General features: G+C 37.8%; 1 protein-coding gene and 1 long non-coding RNA gene across 4 annotated transcripts in view; one reads left to right on the forward strand and one right to left on the reverse strand.

Moving 5' to 3' along the window:
• Positions 1-14,185, forward strand: part of LOC136843665 (uncharacterized) — a 41,188-nt gene extending 27,003 nt beyond the window's left edge. The window contains exon 2 of the long non-coding RNA XR_010854639.1: positions 10,697-14,185. This is a non-coding gene — a long non-coding RNA (uncharacterized lncRNA). The remainder of the gene's footprint in view (positions 1-10,696) is intronic.
• The window catches only part of Sema2a (Semaphorin 2a), a 620,242-nt gene continuing 601,434 nt past the window's right edge, over positions 6,023-24,830 (reverse strand). For all 3 annotated transcript variants that reach the window (XM_067112223.1, XM_067112224.1, XM_067112225.1), the window contains 3 exons: positions 18,254-18,425; positions 15,291-15,362; positions 6,023-8,415 (listed from right to left, as the gene is read on the reverse strand). In XM_067112223.1, the coding sequence (XP_066968324.1) occupies positions 8,332-8,415; positions 15,291-15,362; positions 18,254-18,425 (328 nt within the window). In that variant the 3' untranslated portion in view covers positions 6,023-8,331. The remainder of the gene's footprint in view (positions 8,416-15,290; positions 15,363-18,253; positions 18,426-24,830) is intronic.

Below are 24,830 nucleotides of genomic sequence, written 5' to 3' on the forward strand. Positions count from 1 at the left end.
ATCCCCAAAGCCCAGCTCTAGGAAAACTTGTCCAAGGCAGCATTGAAAGCAGTAGGACAGTGCTCATGTTGAGGTGTATACCTCTTAACAAGATTTTGGTCACTTACTGTAGGAGTTTTATTAATTTGTTAGTTTCAGTAAGTTTGCTGGATATGGCAAGTTTGTTGTTGTTGATGTGGTTCCCAGACTCTGTCAAGAGGAAGCCTGCATTCCAGAGGACACCACGCTTACTGGATCTTGACCATAACTGTGTGGGTAGTGTGGATGTTGTTTTGTTGTCTAAGGAAACCAAGTTAGCAATCTACCAAAGATATGTAATTGTGTGGGGACTAACTTGGAAGAGTGGACATATGTCTGCAAGGTGTTGTCATGCGGTGTTTTTAGGTGTTTAGTGATTGGTGATGACCACAGCAAAGTCAAGTCCAGGTGTACTCCTCCAATCTGAGAGCTGTGTTTCTGTGCTCTTTTGTTGGGTGCAAAGCTGGAGAGGTATTTTGTTGTTGGGAAGGTTATTAAGTGCTTGTCTGGTGAGGAAAAGTATGGGATGTGCTTTTTGTTTTGTGTGATGTTTTGTGGGTGGTGGTATAGAATTCCAAGATATTTGTATAGTGTCTCATTGGTGTGGGCTCTATTTGCCTGTGTGATTAAGGGTGGTCATTTAAGGTAATAGCATGGGCTGTTTGTGTTGTTTTATGACTGATGCTAGAATTGTGTGCTCTCATGTCTAAGTGTTGCCTGATGGTGAGAATTGATCGGCGTGTAAGTGTTCTATTGGTGTAAAATTGTGCAATGTCAGGGGATGATTCTAAGAGCTGTGTTTGTATTATTTGTAGTTTGTTTAGTTGTGTGTTGGATATGGCAGGGTGCCAGGCTCTTGGTATAGTTTATTATGGAGCGGATGTATTGTTTGTATACTGTGATGAGCGTTTCTTTTGTTGTCCAAATGTTGTGGCTGTTAGTGATCTTAGTGCATTTAGTCTAGGTCTGCATTTCTTGATGATGTTATTGACATGTGGAGCAAATGACATTGAAGTGTTGTATGTGACTGCTAGGATTTTGTTTCATGTGTGTGTGGGAATTGTGTGTTGTTCTTGTTGCTGTGGGTCTGTACTGATGTTCTTTGTTGTGACTAGTGAGTAGTGTATTTGTGATTTTGTTGGTGCTACCTGTAATCTGTTTTGTGTGATTTCAAGTTGTGTTAGGTAAGTTTGTACTTGTGTGGGAGCATACGTTTTTGTCTGTATGTATTGATATGATTGTTAGATCGTCACATATGAGGAGATGTATATGTTGTTAGGTGGTGTTGTATGTCATCTCATGGTTAAAAGTGTTGGACTTAGGACGGAGACTCCTGTGGGAGGCCGTTCCGGAAGTTTCTGATTTTGATGACTCACATTGTAGTACAAATGCTTGTCTGTCTGTTAATAATTGGCGAGCCAGCGCTTGTGTTTTGTGTAGTGTGGTGTTGGCTTTGTTGATGAGAAGTGGTCTAGAGATGGCATCAAGCTTTACTTATGTCTATTGTGATTAGCAATGTTCTTTGTGGTGGGCGTGTCTGAGTTAATGCCATCTTGTATTTTTGTGAGGTTCATGAATAGTGTTGTTGTGAGTGGTGTGGTCTGTAATGCCATGTTGAGTGGGTGACAGTGGTATGTGTGGTGTGGTTTTATGTAAGATGAGGCGTTCTACTACTTTTGATGGTGTGCAGAAAGTTATAGGTCTGTATGAAGATGCTTGTAGGTGTTTTGTTTTGTTTTTAGTGCTATTATTTTCCCCAGTTTCCAAATGTGTGGTATAATGCAGTGTGCGTATGAATAGTTGGCAATGTTTGCCAGTGTTTGTGTGCCTTAGAGGACCTAGATGTTTTAAGTGAATGTTTGAAATGTATCGATGCCCATGGCTGCAGAGTTTTTAAGTTGTTTAATGATTCTAGCAGTGTCTTCTGTTGTAGCTAGTATTACTGTGTAATCTAATGGGAACTGTTGTTTTGCTTGTAGAGGACATTTGGTCTGTCTTCTTTGTATTTCCTAGGTGGCTGATTTTTGCGTAGTGACATTTTATTAAGATGTTGGCTTGTTGTTTGGCGTGAAGGGATCTTGTCAGACTGGTGATTGAGGCGTGACTTTGAGTGTTCCACTGTTTGAATTGATGAGACTGTTGATAGTTCCTGTGTAGTTTGGATGGGTTGGTTCTGTAGTCTAGTGTACCTGAAAAGTTTGCCTTCTCTGTCTGTTTTGAAAGTTAATTTGGTGTTTATTTCTGTGTTTAAACTGGCGTATGCGATTTGTTGTGATTTGTGTGTGTAGGTTGGTGTATTTCTTAAATTGTTTCGTTCTGTTTTGAGTCTGTTTATGTCAGGCCAAAGTTTGGGTTGTAGTGTTTTTTCTTGCCTTACACGTTTCCTTTGTCTGCATTGTTTATTATGTCGTTGAATTGTATTGTTGAATTGTTTAGTGTCTGTGATGATGTTATGTGTGTGTGGTTTAGCTCGGAAATGAGCTCTCAGTGGTTTTCCTCATCCCAGGCAGCGCTGTTTGTAGTTAGGGATGGTGTGTCTTGTATGTGAGAAAGTGTCATTTGTGGTTCGGAGTGTTATCGTAAAATAGGAAGGTGGTCTGATGATAGGTCTGTTTGTGTTTTCCATGTGATTGATGGTGCCCTATGTTGGGTGAGCAAAAAGTTGTGTCTGTAACAAGTGAGACTAAAGTTGGCTTGGTGTGGTATGTGTGTGTGCATATCTGTGTTGTTTTAGTATGTTCAGCTGGTCTAATTGTGTTGAGATGTCAGGCCTCTTTGTGTGATGTCTGGTGGCGTATCAGTTCAGGTGTTTGGCATTGAAATCTCCTCCCAGAAGTATATCTGGGAGGGTATTCAACGCTTTGCAGTCTAATTGTGAAGTTTGCTGGTAAACCCGGTGAATATTCTGGAGGGATGTATGTGTTAAATGATTGTGATTTGTTTATTGTGCCCTATTTTGATATTAAATGCTTGTAGTTCTGTATGTCTGTCTACTTGTGTTAGTGTTCTGATGTACTGCATTTTCAATGTAGGATATGTTATGGTGTATGTATGATAAGGCCTCCGCCATCACCATGTTGTCTGTCTTGTCTGATGGCTGTGTAACCTTGGTATGTTGGGTGTTTTATGTGTGTTTCAGTTTTGTTTTCTTGAATGATGGCTATGCGGGATCTTTTGTTTGTGCATGAAATGTTTTAGTTCAGTGTGTTTATATGCATTGCCGGCCAATGTTTAATTGTAAGATGTTTTGTTGCACTGGCGATTATGTGAAAGTGTGGAGTGTGTTTTAGTGGTGCATTTCTGTATGGGTGTTAGGTGAGTGTGTGCTATGGGGTGTTGGGGTTTGTGGGGATGTTTGATTTGTAGGAATGGTGATGGTGTTCTGGGATTGGAGAAAGTGTGGTAGATGTGAGATGGTGATCTGTGTGGTGTTGGTTGGTTGGTGTTTTGTTGGATAGGAAGTGCTTGTTGTGTATTGTTATTGTTTGTTTGTGTGTGTGTGTTACAGCATATGATGCACCTCCAATCTTGCATTGTAGTCTTTAGTGTTTCAGTGGTGAAATCAAGGTGTACCCACCCTTGCCACAAGTTGCAGTGGACTGATCCAATAGTGCGCGAAGCTGTGACTTGTGTGCTTTCAGATGGGACATGTGTAGGGTCTGGAAATCATTCTATGTCACCGGCTAGATTAATTGTAGGATATCTTGACGGGTTACCATATCCCTTCAGAGGAAAACCTGGAGATCCAGCTGCGGCGCCAACCCCGGCGCGGTACCCGCGGAGCAATGGGAAGCCACTCCTCCTCTTCTCTCCTCCCTTGTCTTCGCAGTGGGGTTGTATTGTGGACGTTTGATCCAGGCTCGTCGTTCCAACGGCCGTCTGGAGAGGTCCCACGATGATGACTATCCATCCCACCGGAAATGGTAAATATAAATAAATCAATTAAACTTGCTTTAATTACCTGTGCTCCTATTATCCCATGTTAGATAAAAATCAAACTCAATAACATTGTGCCCTGGTTTTCAGAGGAAAGGTCTTGCTGTTAGTTTAATCAATAATAGCCAGATTAAATAAATTCTTAAATAAAGACTGTAGTCGGGAGTGTGTGTGTTTAGTTATGAATAAATAAAAGAATAAATAAATAAAAAATAAATTTATAAATGAAGTAAATAAAAATTGGTGATATAAACAAAAATATGTAAATAAAAATTTCTGTGCTAGTGATATAAATTGCTTATAAAAAAAATAAATGGCTGATGCAAATGTAGTGAATGAATAAATATAAATGCTGAAAGATACACAAATCAAATCCTGTTAAGCTAAATATAATCTCAGATTAAATGAAATAAATTTTAATTTGTAGTGGTAAATTCACCCACCTCAGTCCATGGAACCTAATAAAAATGACTAGCTTTGATAAATTACTTACGGTGCTGTTCATTATTCAGAGGATTCTGATGCAACAAAGATCAATCGTTGCTGATACCTTTAATAGAAAGGGTAATTTCTATAGTTTGATTTATATCAAATGTCTTTTCAGGATGGTCCAAGTCATACTGCATCAGAATTTCTTAAGTATGTAATATAGACATGGATAAAAAAAATATTAAATGCTCAACAACCTAGGAATGAAAGCAGGATAGTTTTGATCATATTTAAATTTGGAATTTATGTTCATATTGTTTAGATTTAACCATCAAGTAACTGAGGAATGTCCTTGTTTTAAATAAATGGTGGTAAATAGATGAATTAAATGAAGGTAGCATTGCAAATAAATAAAACAGTTCATCTAAATAAATAAATAAATAATTCTTTAAATTTGAAAAATAAAAATTATTCAACATCTAAAGCTTGCTAAATGAGTGATTGATCCTTCATCTTTGGTAGTAAAAATAAATAAATCCCCATCTCAGTGAATAAAACTATAGATGAGGGTCGAATTAGAAAGGGTCAATTAAATGAAGGTGGAATAAATATACAAAATGAATAAAATTAAATAGCATCCTTAATATAAATGAAAATAAATAAATAAATAAAGTCAATCACATTTATTAAATATTTAAAAATAAATAAATGAGGTTTGACTAGTGTTGACTTTTTTTTTAATCTAAAAATAAATAAATGCCCAGATAAAAATCTAAATAAAAATCTTTTCAAATAAATTTAAATACTAAATAATTAATTGACAAATAAAAACCTTGTTTTCAAATCTAGGAACAGTAGACTGAACATTAAAGAATATTTTTCAGACAAGTTGATAAATGAAAAATAAATAAATAAATGGTTTTAATTAGTAAATTTTAGTTTGATAAGTTTAAAGCAATAAAATAATTTATTTATTTATTTTTTTTTAAGAACACTCCAGCCATCAAGCCACAAATATATTACAGTACCAGGAATTTGTTTCGTATCATGATAAATACGGAACATAATTAATAAATTTTCTAAATCTCAAATAAAAATAATTTGGTAGTGTCAAATGCCCATGCTGTAAAGAAATAAATCCTGTATGTTAAAAATCCAGTTTACCAGAGGTGCTTTCTTTCCTAAGTTTTCCAATTTATTCAGGCTGTTATTACTCATTTTTATTGATGTCAGGTATTTTTAATACTATGCTACCTGTGAAATAAAGAAGGAAGGAAAAAATAAATAAAATTAATTACTAATAGCATTTGTCCAGTGCCACTTACTGTCAAATCTTGAAAAGAATAAAAGTAGTTTGTGCATCGCTTGTCTCAGACTTTAAGGAAATGAAATTCAGGCTGTGTGTGTTAAACAGTTTTGTTGTATTCTCCTGATAGCATTGGTCATTTTAGCTCATTATACAATCTGTTCAGAGTCCTTTGCTGAAGATTTTTTCCCAATATCCCATTTAGCACAGATCAGAGGAACAGTGCAGATTTCTTCATTACAGAATTTTGATAAAATATTTAAATAATGGAACTAAATAAATACAGTAATGAACATAAATAAGTAAAATTTGTAAAAATTATTAATCATAAAGTTACAAAAAAGAAATTTTATTTTACAGGAATATTTTCTTGTTAAAAAATAAATAAGAAAATAAAATAAATAACATAAATATTTAAATCCAATGTTTTTAAAATAAATGAAATCAATATACAGTCAAGAACAGCAAAGAATAATTAAATACCTAATAAGAAGCAAACTTATTTCAATACCTAATAAAAAGCAAAATTATAAGTAAATAAAAACTACAAATGCAGTGTTAAAAGCTGTTTTGTGAATACAGTACAATGAAATAGAAATTGCATTGTGGCTACAAAAGATTATAAAAATTTACAGTAAAGTCAGTAACTGTAATCAGAAAAAACTAAAACCAGTTATATGTGCCACATTAGATAATTTTCCACAGTAGCCCAATCATTCACAACCCAGAACAAGCAGAGAAGTACCGGTAATTCATGCTAGAAGTGGCAATGCATGCAAAAATTAATTTGAATTGTCTACTGGAGGGACTGAACATTAAATACAGTAACCTTAGTTTTGTTGCAAAATATATATATTTATATTTATGTACTGTATATCTATAAATTTTGAACATCCCATTAACCTGGAAAATTTCTTACTTCTAATAAAAATATAGAAAAAACAAAGAAAAATCATATTGGCCATTCTAGCAAATTACTGACAGGTGTAGCAGGCTGTAAATTGATTTTCTTTCTAAGGAAATGAACAGCAGATACACACATATTTACAATTGATTACTTACATCCAAGTTGCTAGCCTGCTTATATGGAGCAATATCATTATGTACGAGTCTTACAAAATTGGCGCGTATCACAGGACAGAAAATGAAAATAGCGTGGATCGGCATGTGAAATGAAACTTTCTCCAGAGATGAGCTAATTTTTAAGTTGAACACAAATAAATATGAGTGATAGTCCCATTAAAACTTAAGAGGGTGAGGAATAGATATTTTTATATGAAAAAATAAAGAAACCTAGGCTATTATTACTCTAGCACTCGTCTTTATCAAAGAAGGTCAACTCAAGAGAAAGTTCCAGTACAGTATGTGAATATTACAAGATTTTCTAAAAATTAGATTGTATAAAAGAATTCTCCACACATCATCACATCTTCATTTTTTTTTTACACTTCACTGAAGCCATCCCTTCTTGAATATGTATTTTACTGGTACCATATGTGGAACATCATTCACTTATTATGCTTCCATTAGGTGATCCCACTTTATGCCCCAGGAACCACACTAAAAATTACTGGATGGAGTCTTCCTGATACTCGTTTTTATCTATAGTCCTCCACTAACTTCTTTGTTATTTAACAATCGTCAAAAGGCAGAGGTAGTTTGGAAAACTTACAAAATATATGATTAAAGAGACATGAATGGAATAACAGTACACTAATGTTTAAGAAATTTTTATATTTTAGGGTATAATGATTATTTTAGGTTAAATCTTTCAAAAGAATCTAAACTGTTACATAAAATATTTCCACATTTTTAAATTATACATATGTTTTCCTCATCCTTGAAAAGAATAACCTTATCCCTTCAATTTATAACTGCATCACCACTGAAAACTTACCAGGAACCATTTTTTTTTTTCATAGTATGCACCATTCCAGTAGCTGGGATCTAAAGTTTTTCACTTAACGTGTGTCCTTTGTCACACTACGGGGTGAGAGTGGCCTCCTTTCAGAAAGGATATGTTTGGAAGTCCATATCTCATGGGTTCTTTCTTTTACACTTGAAATAACTAAATTTTTGAAGTTCTAAAAGATCCACTGCACTTAAGCTCTTGAAATGCAGAAGCAATAATGCCCACAGGCGATTGTCCACGAGCAAGAACTAGACCTATCGAACTCCTGTCACACAATAAAACATCTACAGTAAGTTAGATCTTGTTAGGAGTAGCAAAAAATAAAATTGAATACAGTCATTAACTAACGGTACCCTGATTATTATTGGAGTATTGGAGTCAAGTTGCCTGTCAAACCTTCCTCATTTTAGAGAAAAGAGAAAATAGTGTGTGCATCCTGCACCAACTCTTACTAGCACCCTTACTCTTGGTGGCACCATAACCAAGTCAGAAAAATCCATTTTGAATATCTGTAATGAATTCTGTACTGATCAAATTACTTCGGATGATTTTTAAAGAAATTATTACAGTATTTCAAAAACAAGTTAGTCAATTTTCAGGTTTTACAATTAAGGAAAACATTCAGGATATTTTTTCAACAAAACTGTGCCAATTACTCTTTAAAAAGGCAAGAACTTGACTTTCTGAATCGATCTTTCTTGTGCACTCTGTTGACAGTTCTTCAACTTGATCAGACAAATGGATTACTCCTGGCAGCGTAAATATCATTTGGATGACTATTCTGCTGGCTGATGTTATTCCTATTGGCACATTGCTGTAAAAGGAAAATTCAAATTAATTCTTAAGTTTGGTTAAGGATACTGTGACATAACATATGCTGTGCTCCTGTATTGTAAAACTAATGGAAATCTTGGGGAACAACATTTCTTCAAATTTATCAACCTTACTTATAAGATCTAAGAATTCATGTCAGATTGTTAATGTAGTGAACCTTTCATTCATAATGAATTACAATTAAATTATCACTTACTGTACAAAAGCATCACTTATCATACAAAAGCATAAAAGAATTTCAAAGATCTAAAGATGGCTCTATTGCTGCTTAAAATTTAAAGTGAATTTATAATTACAAACCATGTTTATCTCTATTCATTGGACATAAAAGACATATTCTGAATGTTTTGGCATAATTATTTCTCTTTCAGCTCCTGTATAATTAGACAGTTATCTCTGGTAGTGATGATGGCTAATCAGTAGTCATCTTCCAACTGTAAACAAGATAGGAAAAGGAATGATAAGCTAAATTTAATTTTTTCTTTTTCAGGACGCCTCCAAAACAAGTTTTAAATGTTACCGTACAAACTATGGAGGCCTTTTGTAAGGTTCAGATTGGTCTAGTGTCTTAAAACTAAGCCTGGAGTAGATGGATGTTCAACCTCGTAGGATACTGTCGGATGTTCAACCTCGTAGGATACTGTCTTAGATCAAAATGGAAACCTTGAAAGTCTTGAGTAGAAGTTTGGTTTTGTTCAGGTCAAATGAGAGAGATCTAGTTACACTACTGTCCATGAGAAGCTTTTAAAGTGTTCGGAGGGAGGCCTAGAAGAGTACTGTAAGATAGGGGTAATATGGCATATTCATGTTAGAAAAGGTCATGTTTACGCAAGATATTAATGAATGGCTTGTTCCTTTGAGTTAAGCTTGTTTTCACATTTTTCTTATTCCTGCTCTGTCAAACTACACATTAAATTAAAGGCTAGTAAAGTAAAAAAATCAGAAAAGCCTTGCAAACATACCAAACTACAATTTAAATTCGTCAAGCATATATGCCATTTATGGTATGGAATTAGGCTGATAAATGAATGAAAACCTTTTTTTCACAACTAAAGGGACATTCGTTGGTTTCACATATATGCACAGTACATGCGTCATGCAGGATAAGAAACTTGCATCAGTCAATTACCAATTTTCAGGTTGGTTGTGCATTTCACTTCACATTAATAATGATTTGGTTGTGCATTTTACTTCACATTAATAATGATGCTTGTCATCACCTATGTTCTCACAAATGGTCAAGAAAAGGAGTTTTGCAAGATTTACTGAGCTTCAATAAGGCATCCTTGATCTGTGATGTTTGCCCTTGCACAGTTTTTGAAGTTTTAGGCATTGCACAGTTTTTGAAGTTTTAGGCTTGCAAGTTAGCTACCAAAAATATACAGCTTCTAATTTTCAATTTCATTAAGGCAAATGAGGTTTCTAGGGGGTCAGTTGACAGTAGAGTTACCCTCATAGAGGGGTAGTGCCATCAGTGCACCTCATGTAGTGCACTGTAGGCATTACAGTAGTTGTACTGTCCCTTTAGTCCCGAGGTACACCCACTTTTTAGCCTTTTGTTTGACTTCCTTATCTACTTTCTTTCATCTTGCTGTCCAACCACTCTAACTCCCTTTTTTTATTGTCTTTATTTGCTGAAAGGCTGCAGGTTCCCCAGCGCTGGCTTTATGGCCAAATTTTTATAAATTGGTAAATTAGTCATAAAATTATTCAAGAGTTATGACAAGTACTAAATGTCAACCCCTTCCTAACAGATCCTTATTCTTAACACTGCACTTTGTAACTTGCCTAGTTACTGAATGAAAAAGGGGTTGTGAAACAGCCATTGCCAATTTCGTTTTGCTTGAAGATGTAAGCCTTAATGATGAACACTAAAAGGTCATCTTGCAGTTCCCCTTTGTCTTTTTCCAGCTGTCCACCACTACTACTAAACTTTGCTCCAGTAATCACCTTTCACCTCATATAAGAACAAAATCCTTCACTCGAGCCTTATTTTTACATCATGACAGGAGCTGCTCTTTCAAAGTACTGGTGTTGAATATAATAGGTGCATTTAACAGTGCGTAATGCTTTTTATCTTTTCCTTCTGTTCCTTTCTTCAGACTGACAGGAATGTAAAAAAAGGTCTCAAATATTCATGATACTGTAGGAAAAAAAACTTGTACAAATTATGTTAAAGTTGTTGTTCATTAACATGATGTTACAGTGTGTTATATTTCCCTTATATTCCCCTTCTCAAGTGATGTTTTTCTTCGCAACAGGCGTGGTAAACTGTTTGGGAAAATTTGGTGGGGGAGATTAAGGACAAAGCCCAAGACGGCCATTCAGCACCAGGAAGCAGAAAACATGGAGAATTTGAAGGTCAGTTACAGTAGTTAACTCTTGATTTTACAATCCCATAAATGACCCTGTATGGGTTGTTAATGAGGCCACAGGATTATTAATGGGTTGTTAATGAGGCCACAGGATTATTATTGTTGACGTAAATATTTTTCTTGAGATTAATTATCTTTGCAGTAACTGCAGGTCAAGCCCAGGGCAGTGAAGATAAGTGAGATATAAGAGCTGTGGAATCATAATTATAGATAGAGCCTTTTGGTGATGGACAGAGTTGAACTCAAGCTTTTTTAATGCTTGATGGAATTTAGAGGAAATAATGTTTTAAAATACTGAAGACTTTTGATGGGCTTCATGAAGAAAGATATGATGAATGAAACTCCTGAGGATGTTATATGAAGGCAAAGCCAGCATAGCAGAAGAACTATCTCAAGTCAGAATAATAATCATAACACTGAGTTTCAGCTATAAATTCTGGAGGAAAGGAAAGACCAATTGAAGACAAGTGATGAGATTGAGAAACCTGGCATGCTAGATTGAGAAACCTCACTGATATGCTTGGAGGAAAGAGGGTTTAGGAGGAAAAACACCTTAGAGTCAAAGGAAGTTATCCATAAGAGGCTCAAACTGGAAAGATGGAAAAGGCTCCACCTGAAAATCATTGGCCAAATCCCAACCAGAAGGTGGTAAAAAATATAAACATTTTGTCTGATATCAAAGTCTACATCATACCGAACAGAGACCCCTTGATAGTAGGGAAATTATTGGCCCTCTTAAATTCTGGACATTGTGATATGATGGGAGAAAATGAAAGTCTTCAAGTGGAGAAGTACCCCTTTTGTTACACACCAAGCAAAGACAAATGTAGCCCACTTCTGGTAGAGAGGTAAAGAGGTAGATTATCCAACATAGTGTAGTACTAGCAGTTGTGTGAAAACCAATCTGTCTCCTACAGTGCTGGATAACAACCACCTGTGAAGATAATCTGGAAGTAATGAAGCTTAAGGAGCCATAGCACCAGTTGGAAAGTGTCTTGTAATCTTGATAACTAGGTCTGGCAGATCTATAAACCATTCTTCATGGGACTGTTAGCATCACACTGGGGTTAGACAGTATCAGAATATCAAAATGAACTTGGTATTGAGACCAGTGGGGTACCCCATACCTGATAAATGGCTCTTCATTATGTCTACTAGATGAAGACTATTCTGACAAAGCTTTTAACAATTCTTTTTGAGTAGGTGTCTGCGAACTTTTTTTTTTTTTTTCCAAAAGCCTGGCTGGAACCTTGATGTGATATAAAAGACAAACTACTCTGTCTGAGTAGAGAGGTCATCACTTTCAAAAACATGGTTGGAACCTCAGCTTGATGCAGAAGCTGAACCACTACTGGTTGTGCCCAGTAAACCACTTGCCTTTACATTTCTGTCAGACAGGAGTAACTGGAACCTTTGGATGGCAGCAATGAGTGAATCTGTCCTTCAGTGGGCTTGCATCACTCTAGGATTGGATTAGACTTCTCCATGTTGATCTCCATGAACTGATACCAACTTATTGCAATTAACTGACAAGAGATTTCCTCCTCTGACACAGCCATAACCAATCAGTTGTGGTAGCAACATGCACCAATGAACTTTGGGAAGTCCTGCTGAAGGGCTATGTAGACTGAACCTGATAGCCCCTGAACAGTCCTAGTATGCAAGAGGAAGGTACTAAAACATGGAGGCCAGATGGCTGGAAATGTGGTACTATGTATTATTCATCAAGCTCAGTGAAACAAATAACTCTTCCAGAACAATGTCCTTACCAGCGCTTAAGTTTCTCATTGGAAAATCAGCCACAAAAATTAAAACTTTGCTCTGGGAGGTCAACAGCTAATCATAGACTTTCATAATAACAATGGGGTTACTGTATTCTATCCTCATCCTCAGCCTAGCAGAAGGGCCTCCTCATCCATGGCAAGAAACTACTGCTGCCAGGTTTGTAATGAGCCCTAATTTCAGGAAGGGGAAGTGGCATCCATCCCAGAGAACCCCAAGGACCCAAGAATCTGTACATATTCCCTAAGGTCCAAAGGTCCAGCAGACAACTCGCCACCACTGTGGGGTGGGGAGGGGGCTTCATCTGGTGGGAACGGTTGTCATGGGCTCTTGGCTGAGAAAAAAAGGGGGGGGGGGGGGCAGGGGAGAGAAGCAACCTCCAATAATGCTGAGGACTGAAGGGATGAGGGATACTGGCTTGAAAGGAGATCAAGTGCAAGCTAACAGCACTTGCCCATACCATGATGATGGCAGCCTTAAAAAGGTGAGTTTAGGACTTTTGAATTCCAAAGATTCAAAGTATGCAACTCTTGTAGGTTGGAGTAGAAAGTTGATTAGCTGGTACAGGAAGAGAACTGATGGCCTCTGGCTACATCCTCAGACTAAGGAGCACTGACAGCAAAATTTCAAGGACCTACCACTTCTACCAGTTGAACCAAGCAGACTTCTCCAGTATATTTTGGTGGAAGGTGGATCACATTGCAAGAAGAGGCTAGGTATCAATAATCCCCCAGAGCAAAAAGAATACTCTTGGATCCTACTATACAGCTTTTTTGATGACTTTAGCAACTTGTGCAAGGCCTTGATCAGACGAACTACACATAAATTATGTTCCTTGCAACTTCAGCACCATGACTTGGGAGTAAACAAGATTCAGCAAGGGGTGGGTAACTTTGTACTTGGCCAGACTGTGAAGATTCTTCAGCAGTCTCTTCTTAAAATTTCTTATAATTGAGATTCAGATTATGTGGATTGATGGTAAAGATGGCATACCCCTATCTGAATTCACCATCATTACATAACCCAGTGGAGCAGCAAAGATAAAAAAAAAAAAAACCCACAACAGACCTGAGGAGACTGTATAATCTTGTCACTATGCACCCAAATGCATCTCTGTATACAATACTGTATACTTTCTTTACAGCTTCTAAACAAAATGTTTTACTTGACATGAACACACTCTCAATGTCTAGGAGAGGATGCTTACTGGATTTATTCATGACATAGTGACATTAAAATTCCTTTTTACAACTTTGATAACCAAACATGTGTTAATTAGTCTAGGAGTGAACTACAAAGGAAATTAGTGGTCCCACACCTTTCCTACATACAAAAGTTTCGTAAAATAGGCAAATTATGGAGTTATATTGTTTATCAAATATTTTTCTGTATTACTGAAAATAACAGTAGCAAAGATTTTTTTAATATATACTTCTCTATTTTTCCAGCTTCAAAAGTATATATAATAAAAACTCCAAAAAATACCACCGCACATTAAACAGCTATAACATTATACCTCATTTTCTGTCGATTCCATGAACGTCCCGATCTGCAAGGTCTGGAAAACACTCCTGTCCTTTGCATTTCCACCTGGTCTGCATTCATCTCTTCTCACAATATGTGCTAACGAACTTGGTCTTTATCTTGTGAAGCCCATGGATTAGGAACTTCATTCATAACATGACCCCAAGAATGCTGGCCCTCATGGGTTCACATCATGAATAAAGTTCTTATAATCCACTGGCTTGAAAACAAAATATTTTTCAAAGATGGTTTGGGATGAATGTTAGTCAAACACAGTTACTATATATGAAAGCAGCAAAACAAAAACCCAGTATGAAGGGGGAATGGAAATTGTGGAAAAGTGGCACAGATGAAGACAACCCATACAGATAGGAGTGGAAAGAGGCATCTCATGGCTAGTAAAATTTAAAGGTCTTTCTTGAGGATTTTTGTGAATTATAAAAAACTTTTGTTATATCTAACATGTCATTTTCCAACTTGCCATTTCATTTGTAAATGCCACGTGATCCCCCCATAGGGGGGTAGGGCTGTCAGTGTACCTCAAGTGGTGCACTGGAGACATTATTTAAGGTTTTTCAGCAGCATGCCTTCAGCCCCTAGCTGCAACCCCTTTCGTTCCTTTTACTGTACCTCCTTTCATATTCTTTTTCTTCCATCTTTACTTTCCACCCTCTCCTAACAACTGATGCATTGTGCAACTGCAAGTTTTTTCCTCCTGTTATGCCTTTCAAACTTTTATTGTCAATTTTCTGTTTCAGCACTGAATGACCTTGTTGGTCCCAGTTCTTGGCCTTTGGCCTAAATTCTATATTCAGTGCAACATGATGTATGGTGTGCCTAGAGTGTATATAAGTATGCCTTAAGCACACAAGTTTTTGTGCCATTTATATACTAATGGGATATATTTTAAATTTATCAGTGTGGTTTTCAGCAAACTTTCCATGTCGTCCTGACTGTTGCTACTCTCTCTTACTGACAAGTTTCACAGTCCAGTATCCTTACAGAAGTATGTCTTCCCTTATTACTTTGTTAAAAGTGGATCAGATTAAAATGATTCAGTCCAGTATCCTTACAGAAGTATGTCTTCCCTTATTACTTTGTTAAAAGTGGATCAGATTAAAATTATTCACTATCTAAATTCCTGATAAATAAAGACACTTTAAGTAATACTTACTGCTTGTTTTCTTTCCCAAGTTTTCATTGCTAGCTTGTATTTTTCGAATTCATGGCACCAATCACTGTAAACCTGAAAGATTTAAAAAGAAAATTAATTTAGGATCTGAAAAAATAATTGGTATTTTATAGCATTTGTTTGTTGTGCATAAAGTGTAATACACCAAATACTATATATAGTTTTCAAACTATAGTCTGAATTGTGGTATACCTGATATTGGTAATTTAACATCTTTTTGTTGCTTGTAAGTCTAAAGTAATTTTGCTCAACTACACACAAGACAAATAAACCAATAATGAGAATATGGATAAAATTTATGCAGCCCTGTATAATACTTTAAAAACCTGCACATTTCCTATTCTGTAAATCTTACCATTAAATTCAGCTCTTCACAAATCTTACCATAAACCTAAAACCCAGAGCTTGGCTTGAAAGTCTAAATTTCATGAATCAATCAACCAACCAACTGAATTCAGCCATTACCTAGTAATTATTCACATATAAATGTCATCCAAATTCAATCAGAATTACAATAAATGTTTTTTATATATAAAAAAATCAAGCATGGATAATTTAAAGTGCAGTACAAAAAATATTTTTCAAGTGCAGAATTAATTTGTGGGTACATACCAGTACACCATGGCTTTTATGATGGTCTTTCTCATTTCTGGAACATCATTTAGTATCCAAAAGAATCTTTGTTGGTAAGGAACACCCTGAGTGGAAAATGAATTCTCCCATTTCCTCAGCACACTTTAGTTATTCACTCTAATGCAAACATAAACTTCAAGGCAATCACAGGGGAGGCTGCTTTGTGTAAGGCAGGTCAACCATGAGACGTTAAAATTCTGTTGTCTCCAAATGGAGTACAAGCCACTGCTTTTATACATGAATGAATATTTATACAGAAAGGGGACCATATTCTCTAGTTTTTTTGCTAGTTCAGGGCAAAAATACAACTTGACCTATGTCGAATTCGACAATCAAAGGAAACAAATGCTCAAAATGATACAAGGTCACTACAGTGAACTAGTTCAATAGTTAAAGCATTATATGAATTCATTTTAACAAGCCACAGAGTCAAATTTCTACTGTTGTACGAGGAACTCTGAGAAACTGTACTTCAATGACGGTGAAAACTTAAGAAAAGTGATAAAGTGAACACCTATTAATGATGAGCTCAAAAATTACAAATGAGAAAAGTGAAAAAGCACTGAATACCCACTTCACTGGATGATATGAACAGCAAAGAATAATTCCCAGTTGAAATAAGAAAATTTGCAGCCACGAGAGCTCTTGAAAACTGCCAACCAGTGCTATGGCAGATACAAAATTTATGGGTCTCCCTGAGCTCTAGGACATAAAATGTACTTCACAACATGTAATGTGGATATTATAAGAAAGCAACTTAAGAACCCCTGGGTGCATCATATTCTAAGAAAAAAAGTTCCAAAGAAAGATCAGTGTGGAGACTGATTACACAATGTGGTAAAAAGGAAAAATTAATTTTTCACATCCAGTAGTACAAATTACCCATCAAAGACTTAGAATTCGTAGATGCTTACATGCTTTAGACTTATGGAAGAATAACATGGAGCCATACAATGCCAACTTCACCCCTACCATCAGTGCACCTCATGCGGTGCAATGTAGGCATAAAGAGTTTTTGCAGTGTCTGTTTGTCCCCTAGCTGCAATTGCTTTCATTCCTTTTACTGTACCTCCATTCATATTCTCTTTCTTCCATCTTACTGTCCACCCTCTCCTATCAATTGATTCATAGTGCAACTGCGAGGTTTTCCTCCTGTTACACCTTTCAAACCTTTTACTGTCAATTTCCGTTTCAGTGCTGAATGGCCTTAGTTGCCCCAGTGCTTGGCATGTATGCCTAAAATCTATAAATCAATCAAATCAATCAATCAATGCCAACTTCACCCTACAAAGCCAATTTAACATCAAGATAACTAGAGAAATATTCTCTCTAACTCTAAATCACCTGCTTCTAATAAAGAATATTTCTCTAAATCACCTGCTTCTGATAAAGAATATTTCTAAGATGTTCAAATGCTACCTGAAAATGCCAATTGTGATCAGAGATCAGTGCCATGGAGCTGGAAGACAGCTTGTTCTACATATAAAGAAAGCAAATGCAATGCTTTTTTGCATTTCAACTGATGGAGATTACACTGACCAGCGTGCCACTCTAAAGATTCAACTTCCTTTCCCTTTTGTCATTTGGTTTCTGCAAAACTCTGAGCGCCATTAAACCCTGGATGACACTTATAAAAAAATTTCATTAAGCAGGGCTTTGAAAATCTTCATAAAGTGAAATGAAACAGCCTTTGAAGTTTAGAATTTGGGTTACATTAAACTATGCAGAAAAAAGAATCCAACTTTTAGGATCCTTAAAGAATGGGACTGTGCATGTGGTTTGTTACTCCTCTTGACCTGTTAAAATAAAATGGCTCCAGAAACTGACAGATAATGCAACCCAACTGTAAAAAATCAATGAAGTGGAATATCCAATAGTTAAACTTTGGTTCATCTTTGAAGCCTCTCAGGAATATAAAGGAAAATAAATAAACTACTTAAATTCCCACTTTTCTTCATGGTCATCCTAATCACTTTATAAACAAGAAAACTGATGCCAACTGTTCAAAACTGGAGTATAACAATGAGCACTTTACACAAAAGAATTATACTGATGGATCAATACCAGAGGCTTGAGTTAGGTGTGCTATTGTATATGACAAAACATGTTGATTCGCAAATCTAAAAATATGACTCTGAAAAGGCAATTGTTAGTATTACAGATGAATTTAACATTTAATGCTTCTCTTCTAGTTAATTTTGTGTATTTATCTTAAACATCTGTACCTTTAAAAAAGTAGTAAAAAATAAGTTAACCCAGGCAGTTTCAAACATGTACAGTAGTAAGAAAAATAAACTGGGTACTTGACTTACCTTCTGGAAGTCATTAGTACGAGCTGGAGCAGAGCAACGATGAGCATCTACAGTAATATTATATGAGCATACTATGTCTCCACCCATTTTGCAGTCATAGCGGCCAGCATCAGCTTCGTTAACATTCATCACCACCAACCCATGTTCAGAAGTTTCTATGTATTTGTCTGGCCTGCAATACAATCACTAAGTTAATTGAATCTCTTTGGTAACTCATGGCAAATACTGTATGATGTGAAATAATAAATCAGAGCACTGCGCTTGTTTAAATCACCATTAAAAATAAACATTCATTCAATACTAAGGTTAAGATTCCATTCTAATGATACATGACAGGAAGTCTCAAAGTACCATATTTTGTAAAAACCATATAAAAATAACAATGCTGATTACAGGAATTATATTTACAGCTACCAAATTTCAGCCACCATTCATTTTAAACTGCCAAAAGTAGAACAAGGTCCTGTTACTTTCTTCCTGTTTAACACCAAAGATCTAAAAACTATAGTACACAGGTTACTCTGAAACCGACTTAAACACAAAATGATAACTTTTAAATATCACAAAAATACATTACTGCAGAAGGAGTTAGGGCATATGAATCTCAAATTACATGATGATAAAATATGAAGCTGTTATTATAAGATCTTGTAAAAGATATGCATGGTAATGGCTACATTAACATTACAATATTATGACAATAAGAAACTGAAAACCACATAAAAGGGCAAGGATAAATTTGACTTGAAGAGGCACGTAGCCATCCATCTTTTACACACAGCTGCTTAATGCAGAGTAGCAAGGAAAGGCATGTGCTATTCTGCAACATTTCCCAGACTGACATTACTGTACAGCACATTGAATATAATGTCTGGGTTTTAACTACAAAAGCAGGGCCAATTTCTTGTATGGCAGGCTCTTGAATGTATTACTGGGGAATACAGTGAACATTCACTAATGAAAATGGATATAGAGAATGATGCACTTTTAAGCCTAAATTTTAAAATCGTATCCAATCCTTACAGCATGAAAACTACCATATAGGTATATCTGCAAGTCAGGAGTAAATAAAAATATATTCTGTCAACAAACACAACTGAAACTAGCTCTAAAATGCAGCTGGTACTTGCCACCCATGAATATTTTCAGGAAAATAAAGGAATACTACTTTATAATCCTTGTCTGCTCAGACACTGGAAACTGCTATTCAGATGCGTGACAGTATTTGAAGCTGAGAATAGGCTTCAGAGGATGGCTGAAACTATAGGATAACCATTTGGAAGAAGCAGAACTATTCTTATACATGTGGAAAAAAAGGAGTACGGAATAGAACTGGTTTCTGAGGGACACCATGTGAAGAAACTAATTAACGCTTGACTGATGACAGAGCTATGAGATTACCATATCTTGACAGGCTCTATGCCATGCCAAGTGAAAAGCCTCTAGAATATCCGGCTAAATAACAATTCTTCAGATACTGTCAGGAAATGATAAGGTACACTTTAGATGTTTTAATTATGTGACAACCATACTTTGATGGAAGACAAACTCATTTATAGAAAAGGAGGAAGAGCCTTTGTGATTTTCAACTTTTATTGAAAAATGGGCAACAAAACTACAGTTTGTTATGTTAGAGCAACTTCCTTCACCTTGGAAGTTGGCTAAAAAAGAGTAAGCTTTGATGATGGTTTTAAATCATATGATATTTTTATGATTAAAATAAAGTTTTATATATACTTACCCAGTAATTACTTAGCTAAGAGTTTCTACTCGAATGGCAGCTTAAAATTTGAAATTCATGGTAGCGATTCTTTTGTTTTGTGTAGGTGACAAGACCCCGCCCACTTCTGGGGTAAGAGAGAGGAACAACTAAGCCAATAGATCAATTTGTTTATGCAAAAAAAGTCCATGTGTGGGGAGAAGGGCGGGCTCCATCCGTAATTACTGGACAAGTATATATAAGACTTTATCATAAAAATATAATTTTTATATAAGTAACTTACCCAGTAATTACTTAGCTGCTTCTACATTGAAAGTAGGTGGGGAATCGTGGACAGTAAAATAACAATCTACATATCAAAAGTTAATGACCTAAAAAAGGCACTGAGACAATGTTTGTTGTTTCCTTACCTGGTGAGAGAGCTCCGCAGATAATTACTGCCTCTGATTGGCACTCATCTCGTCCTGTAGACGTGACGGTATGGTCAGAGTCGTCTCTATGGAAGTGGGACAGTATTCTGCAGTGAAGGAGTACTCCGACAGCTGACAGAACATACAGCAGGAACTTTGTGATGGAGAATACCGAAGGTCAACAAAGCTCATATCTTGCCCCTGCCCAGGGTGCAGTACCAAAAAACAACAAAAATCCAGTAATAGAATCACCTACACCATAAAAATTAACATGACCACCACCCATCACTAAAAAACTGGTGGGCAATCCACGAACAAGGCGAAGAGCTAAATAGAGCTAAATACACAGGAAAGGGTACCTCCTACACTTCCTCACCCATCACTGCGCCAGCCATGGACATCGGTCCTAGGGTACTGCAGTTTTTGTGAATAGTTTCCATGTCCCACAGATAGTGCATTGCAATCATCCACTTGCTTCTCCAATATGTTGCTTGAAGAATGGAGGATAGGGAAAGATTGTGCTTGAAAGCTACTGATATAGCAACTGCCCTAACATCATGAGCTTTAACTTTCATGACATTCAAGTCATTTTCCTCCACTTGGGGGTGAGATTCAATAATAAATTCCTCAAAAAGAATGGAATAGCATTCTTAGATAAAGGTCTAGAGGGATTTTTGACTGAGCACCACAAATTAGAAAACTGCCCTCTAATTTTCTTGGTTCGGTGCGGGTAGTACCTGAGGGCTCCCACTGGGCAAAGCACTCTTTCTTCCTCTTCTGTTCCTAAAATATCAGAGAGGCTCTTAATGGTGAAAGAACAAGGCCAAGGGTGTGAAGGGTTCTCGTTCTTCGGCAAAAAACTTAATAGAAAGGAACAAACTGCGTCTAAGTTCGAAAAGCCGATCCTCCTGTCAATCGCTTGAATTTCACTTACTCTCTTTGCAGTGGCCAGCGCTAATATAAAAATAGTCTTCTTAGTTAAATCCCTCAGAGAGGAAGAGCACACGGGTTCGAAGCGCTCACTTGATAACCACTTAAGCACATCTAGATTCCAAGTGAAATTCTCCTCCTGTCTAAACCTGGGTGTCGAATGACTTAATTAGGTCTGAAATATCCTGAATAGCAGAAATGTCGAGGCCTCTGTGATGGAAAACAGAGCTGAGCATTGCTCTGTAGCCTTTTATGGTGGAAGAAGACCTTCCTAGATAAGTCCTCAAGAGAAGAAGAAAATCCACAATTTGCGGGATAGATGTCTGAGAAGATGAAACTCCGTTTCTTCTGCACCAGGTCCTAAAAAACTTCCACTTTGCCTGGTATAGCTTGCTGGAAGAGGCACATATACATTTGACTATGGCCTACGCAGCCGACTGCGAAAAACCTTTCGCTCTGACAAGTCTACTGACAGTCGAAAGCCTGTCAGGGCCAGAGTGGACAGGACTTTGTGGAAAATCCTGCCATGTGGTTGTCTGAGAAGACTTTGAATAGCAGGGAGGGGGCCTTGGAAAGTCCATGAGGAGATCCAGAAGGTCTGGGAACCATTCCTTCTGTGGCCAAAAGGGGGCCACCAGAGTAATCCTTACATTGCTGTGAAAGTGGGACTTCTTGAGAACTTCCCTTATCATTCCGAAGGGTGGAAAAGCGTAAAGGTCCAGATTTGACCAATCTTGAATCATCGCATCTGTTGCCCATGTGAAAGGGGAGCAGAACAGAGGTAGACGGTAATTCCAAATAAGTCTCGGGTCAGTTGTCCCCATAATCTCCAAAGGTTGGAGCAAACCTGATTGTCTAACATCCATTCTGTCGCAAGGACTTGGTTCTGGCGGCTTAGTTCGTTCGCCATGACATTGCATTTGCCTTGGATAACCCTTGTGACTAATTGGATTTGGTTCTGGTCTGCCAGCACAACAGATCTCTTGCTATCTCGCACAGGGCGAATGAGTGCCTTCCCCCTTAATGTCTTATGTAGGCCAAGGCTGTGGTGTTGTCTGCATGTACTGTGATTGTCTTGTTGCAGACTTCTGTTGCAAAATAACTGAGACCAGGTGAACCACTTTTAATTCTCATAGGTTGATGTGAAGCTGTTTCTCCTTTGGGGACCAAATACCCAAGATTTCTTGGTTCCCAAGGAGTGCTCCCCATCCCAGATCCAACGCGTCGAAGAAGAAGTCTAGGTTGGGGCTCACTTGGAGAAGAAATTTCCCCTCCATCAATCTTTCTTCTGACTTCCACCAATGCAGGTCCTCCTTTATTTCTGCTGTGACAGGAAAGGAATGAAGATCCTGATGTACCTTCCGATTCCAGCAGGCTCTCAGGTAAAACTGTAGTGGCCTCATGTGCAGTCTCCACAGTTTTACAAACTGCTCCAATGAGGCCAATGTGCCTAAAAGACTCATTCACTGAGTTGCTGTGCACGAATGAAAGGCGAGAAACAAGTCCACCTTCCTTAAACAGTCCTCCACTCTCTTGGGGGGCGACGAAGCCTGAAAACTCTGAGAGTCTATCAGAATCCCCATATAGAGAATTCTCCGAGTGGGAATTAGTTGAGATTTCTGGTGATTCAATAAAAGTCCTAAATCTCGAGTCATGCGAATTGTCTTCTGTAAGTCCTCCATGCATTGATCCTTCGTGGGAGAGCAAAGTAGCCAGTTGTCTAAATAAAGTAGGATCTTTACCCCTGCTAGATGTAGCCAACCTGCTAGGGGAGTGAGTACTCTCGTAAAAACTTGTGGGGCAGTTGAGAGGCCGAAACAAAGAGCTCTGAACTGATAACCTTGGTTCCTGAAGACAAACCTGAGGTATTTCCCTGAATCCTTGTGAATAGGGATATCAAAACAGGCATCCTGCATGTCTAGGGAGATTATCCAATCCCCCGGACAGATGGAAGCAAGAACCGACTGTGTTTTTCCAATTTGAATTTTGTCTTCTCTGTGAAGGCATTCAAAGGACTCGCATCAAGCACCAGTCTCCATCCCCCTGAAGACTTGGGCACTACAAAGAGTCAATTGTAAAACCCTGTCGACTTGGAGTTCTTGACTAATTCTATGGCTTTCTTGCTGATGAAAGAGGAAACCTCCTATGAGAGGGCCGAATACCTCTCCGATCCTTCAGAGTAAGCTGTCAAGGCGACAGAAATGTTGGTCATGGTAGGCCTCTCCCTGAAGGGGATAGAATAACCCTCCTTGAGTACTTTGACTACCCATTGGTCTGCCCCTCTCAAACTCCATCTCTCCCAGAAGAGAAGGAGCCTCGCACCCGCTGGGGCATGGAGGACTGAGGTCTCACTTGTGGGTTTAAGGTTTAGTTGATGACCTCTTGATGGCTTGGGGTGTGAACCTAACTGATCCTCTGGGCCTAGATTGAGATCTCTGTCTTCGCCCCTGAAAGGGCCTAGACAGCATAGGAGAAGTAGTCCTGGTGGGTACTGTGGACCAATCTCTGTCGCTTCGTCGACTGTGTCAGAAGATCCTGGGCAGAATTCTTATGCAGGCTAGAAACAGTCTCACTAACAGTTTTCTGTGGGAAAAGATGGTGCTTGTCCAGTGGAGAAAATAAAAGCGCTTACTTTTGGGACGAGGTAACACCTTTAGACGTAAAGGAAACCCAAAGTTCCCTCTTCTTGAGCATGCCCATTGCGTATAGCGAAGCAATCTCCTGTGAACTGTCCCTGACTACTTTGTCAGTGCAGGAGAAAAGACCCAGAAGTTCCGAAGAGTAATCAGGTGGAAGCAAAGGCTCTTGAACTTTCTTGGCAAGAGTGCCTAAACACCAGTCCATGAAACTTAAAACTTCAAAGTCTTAAAAAAGACTTTTCGGGAGGTGGTCCATCTCTTGTGCCGAAAAGAAGACCTTAGCTGATTGTAGTGCGGATCTACGGCCTGCGTCAATGAGACCAGAGAAGTCCCCCTGGGAGGAGGCAGCCACTCCCAGGGAAGGAGCTTCGCCTGTTACCTCTCCTCGGAAAGCCAGTTCTCCACTTCATTAAGGGCCTTCTTGGATGAGGACGAGGGAACCAACTTGGGTAGTCCAGCAGTGTCTGAAGGCTGACTACTCATCATGAAACACAAAGCCGGGGACGAGGCAGGTGAGAAGAATTCTGAGAAATTCCGGAGTAAAAACTTCAGAAGTGACGCGCAAGGAGTCTTGATCGAAACCCTCTTCTTCAGATGAAACCGGAGACAAGGGAGCATCCGACGGAGATGCCTTAGCAGTGGATGGTCCGTGAGGAAGTTGCAGAACGTTATCCAACTTGCGCTGAAGAGGAGCTAAAGCTGGATCTAAACTTGAAGTAGACTGACAACTCGTTGCCAAACTGGACGAAGCTGGTGCTTGAAACTTAGAAGCTGATGTCAAAACACTGGCTGGTTCCCCCAAGGCACTGGCAGTAAGGAAGGGAGAAGATGCACAACAAGGAGTCAGAGCTCTAAAGCGAGTGGAGAGTCAGGGAAAT

Source organism: Macrobrachium rosenbergii, chromosome 12 (assembly GCF_040412425.1).
Source record: "Macrobrachium rosenbergii isolate ZJJX-2024 chromosome 12, ASM4041242v1, whole genome shotgun sequence".
Lineage (NCBI taxonomy): Eukaryota > Metazoa > Arthropoda > Malacostraca > Decapoda > Palaemonidae > Macrobrachium > Macrobrachium rosenbergii.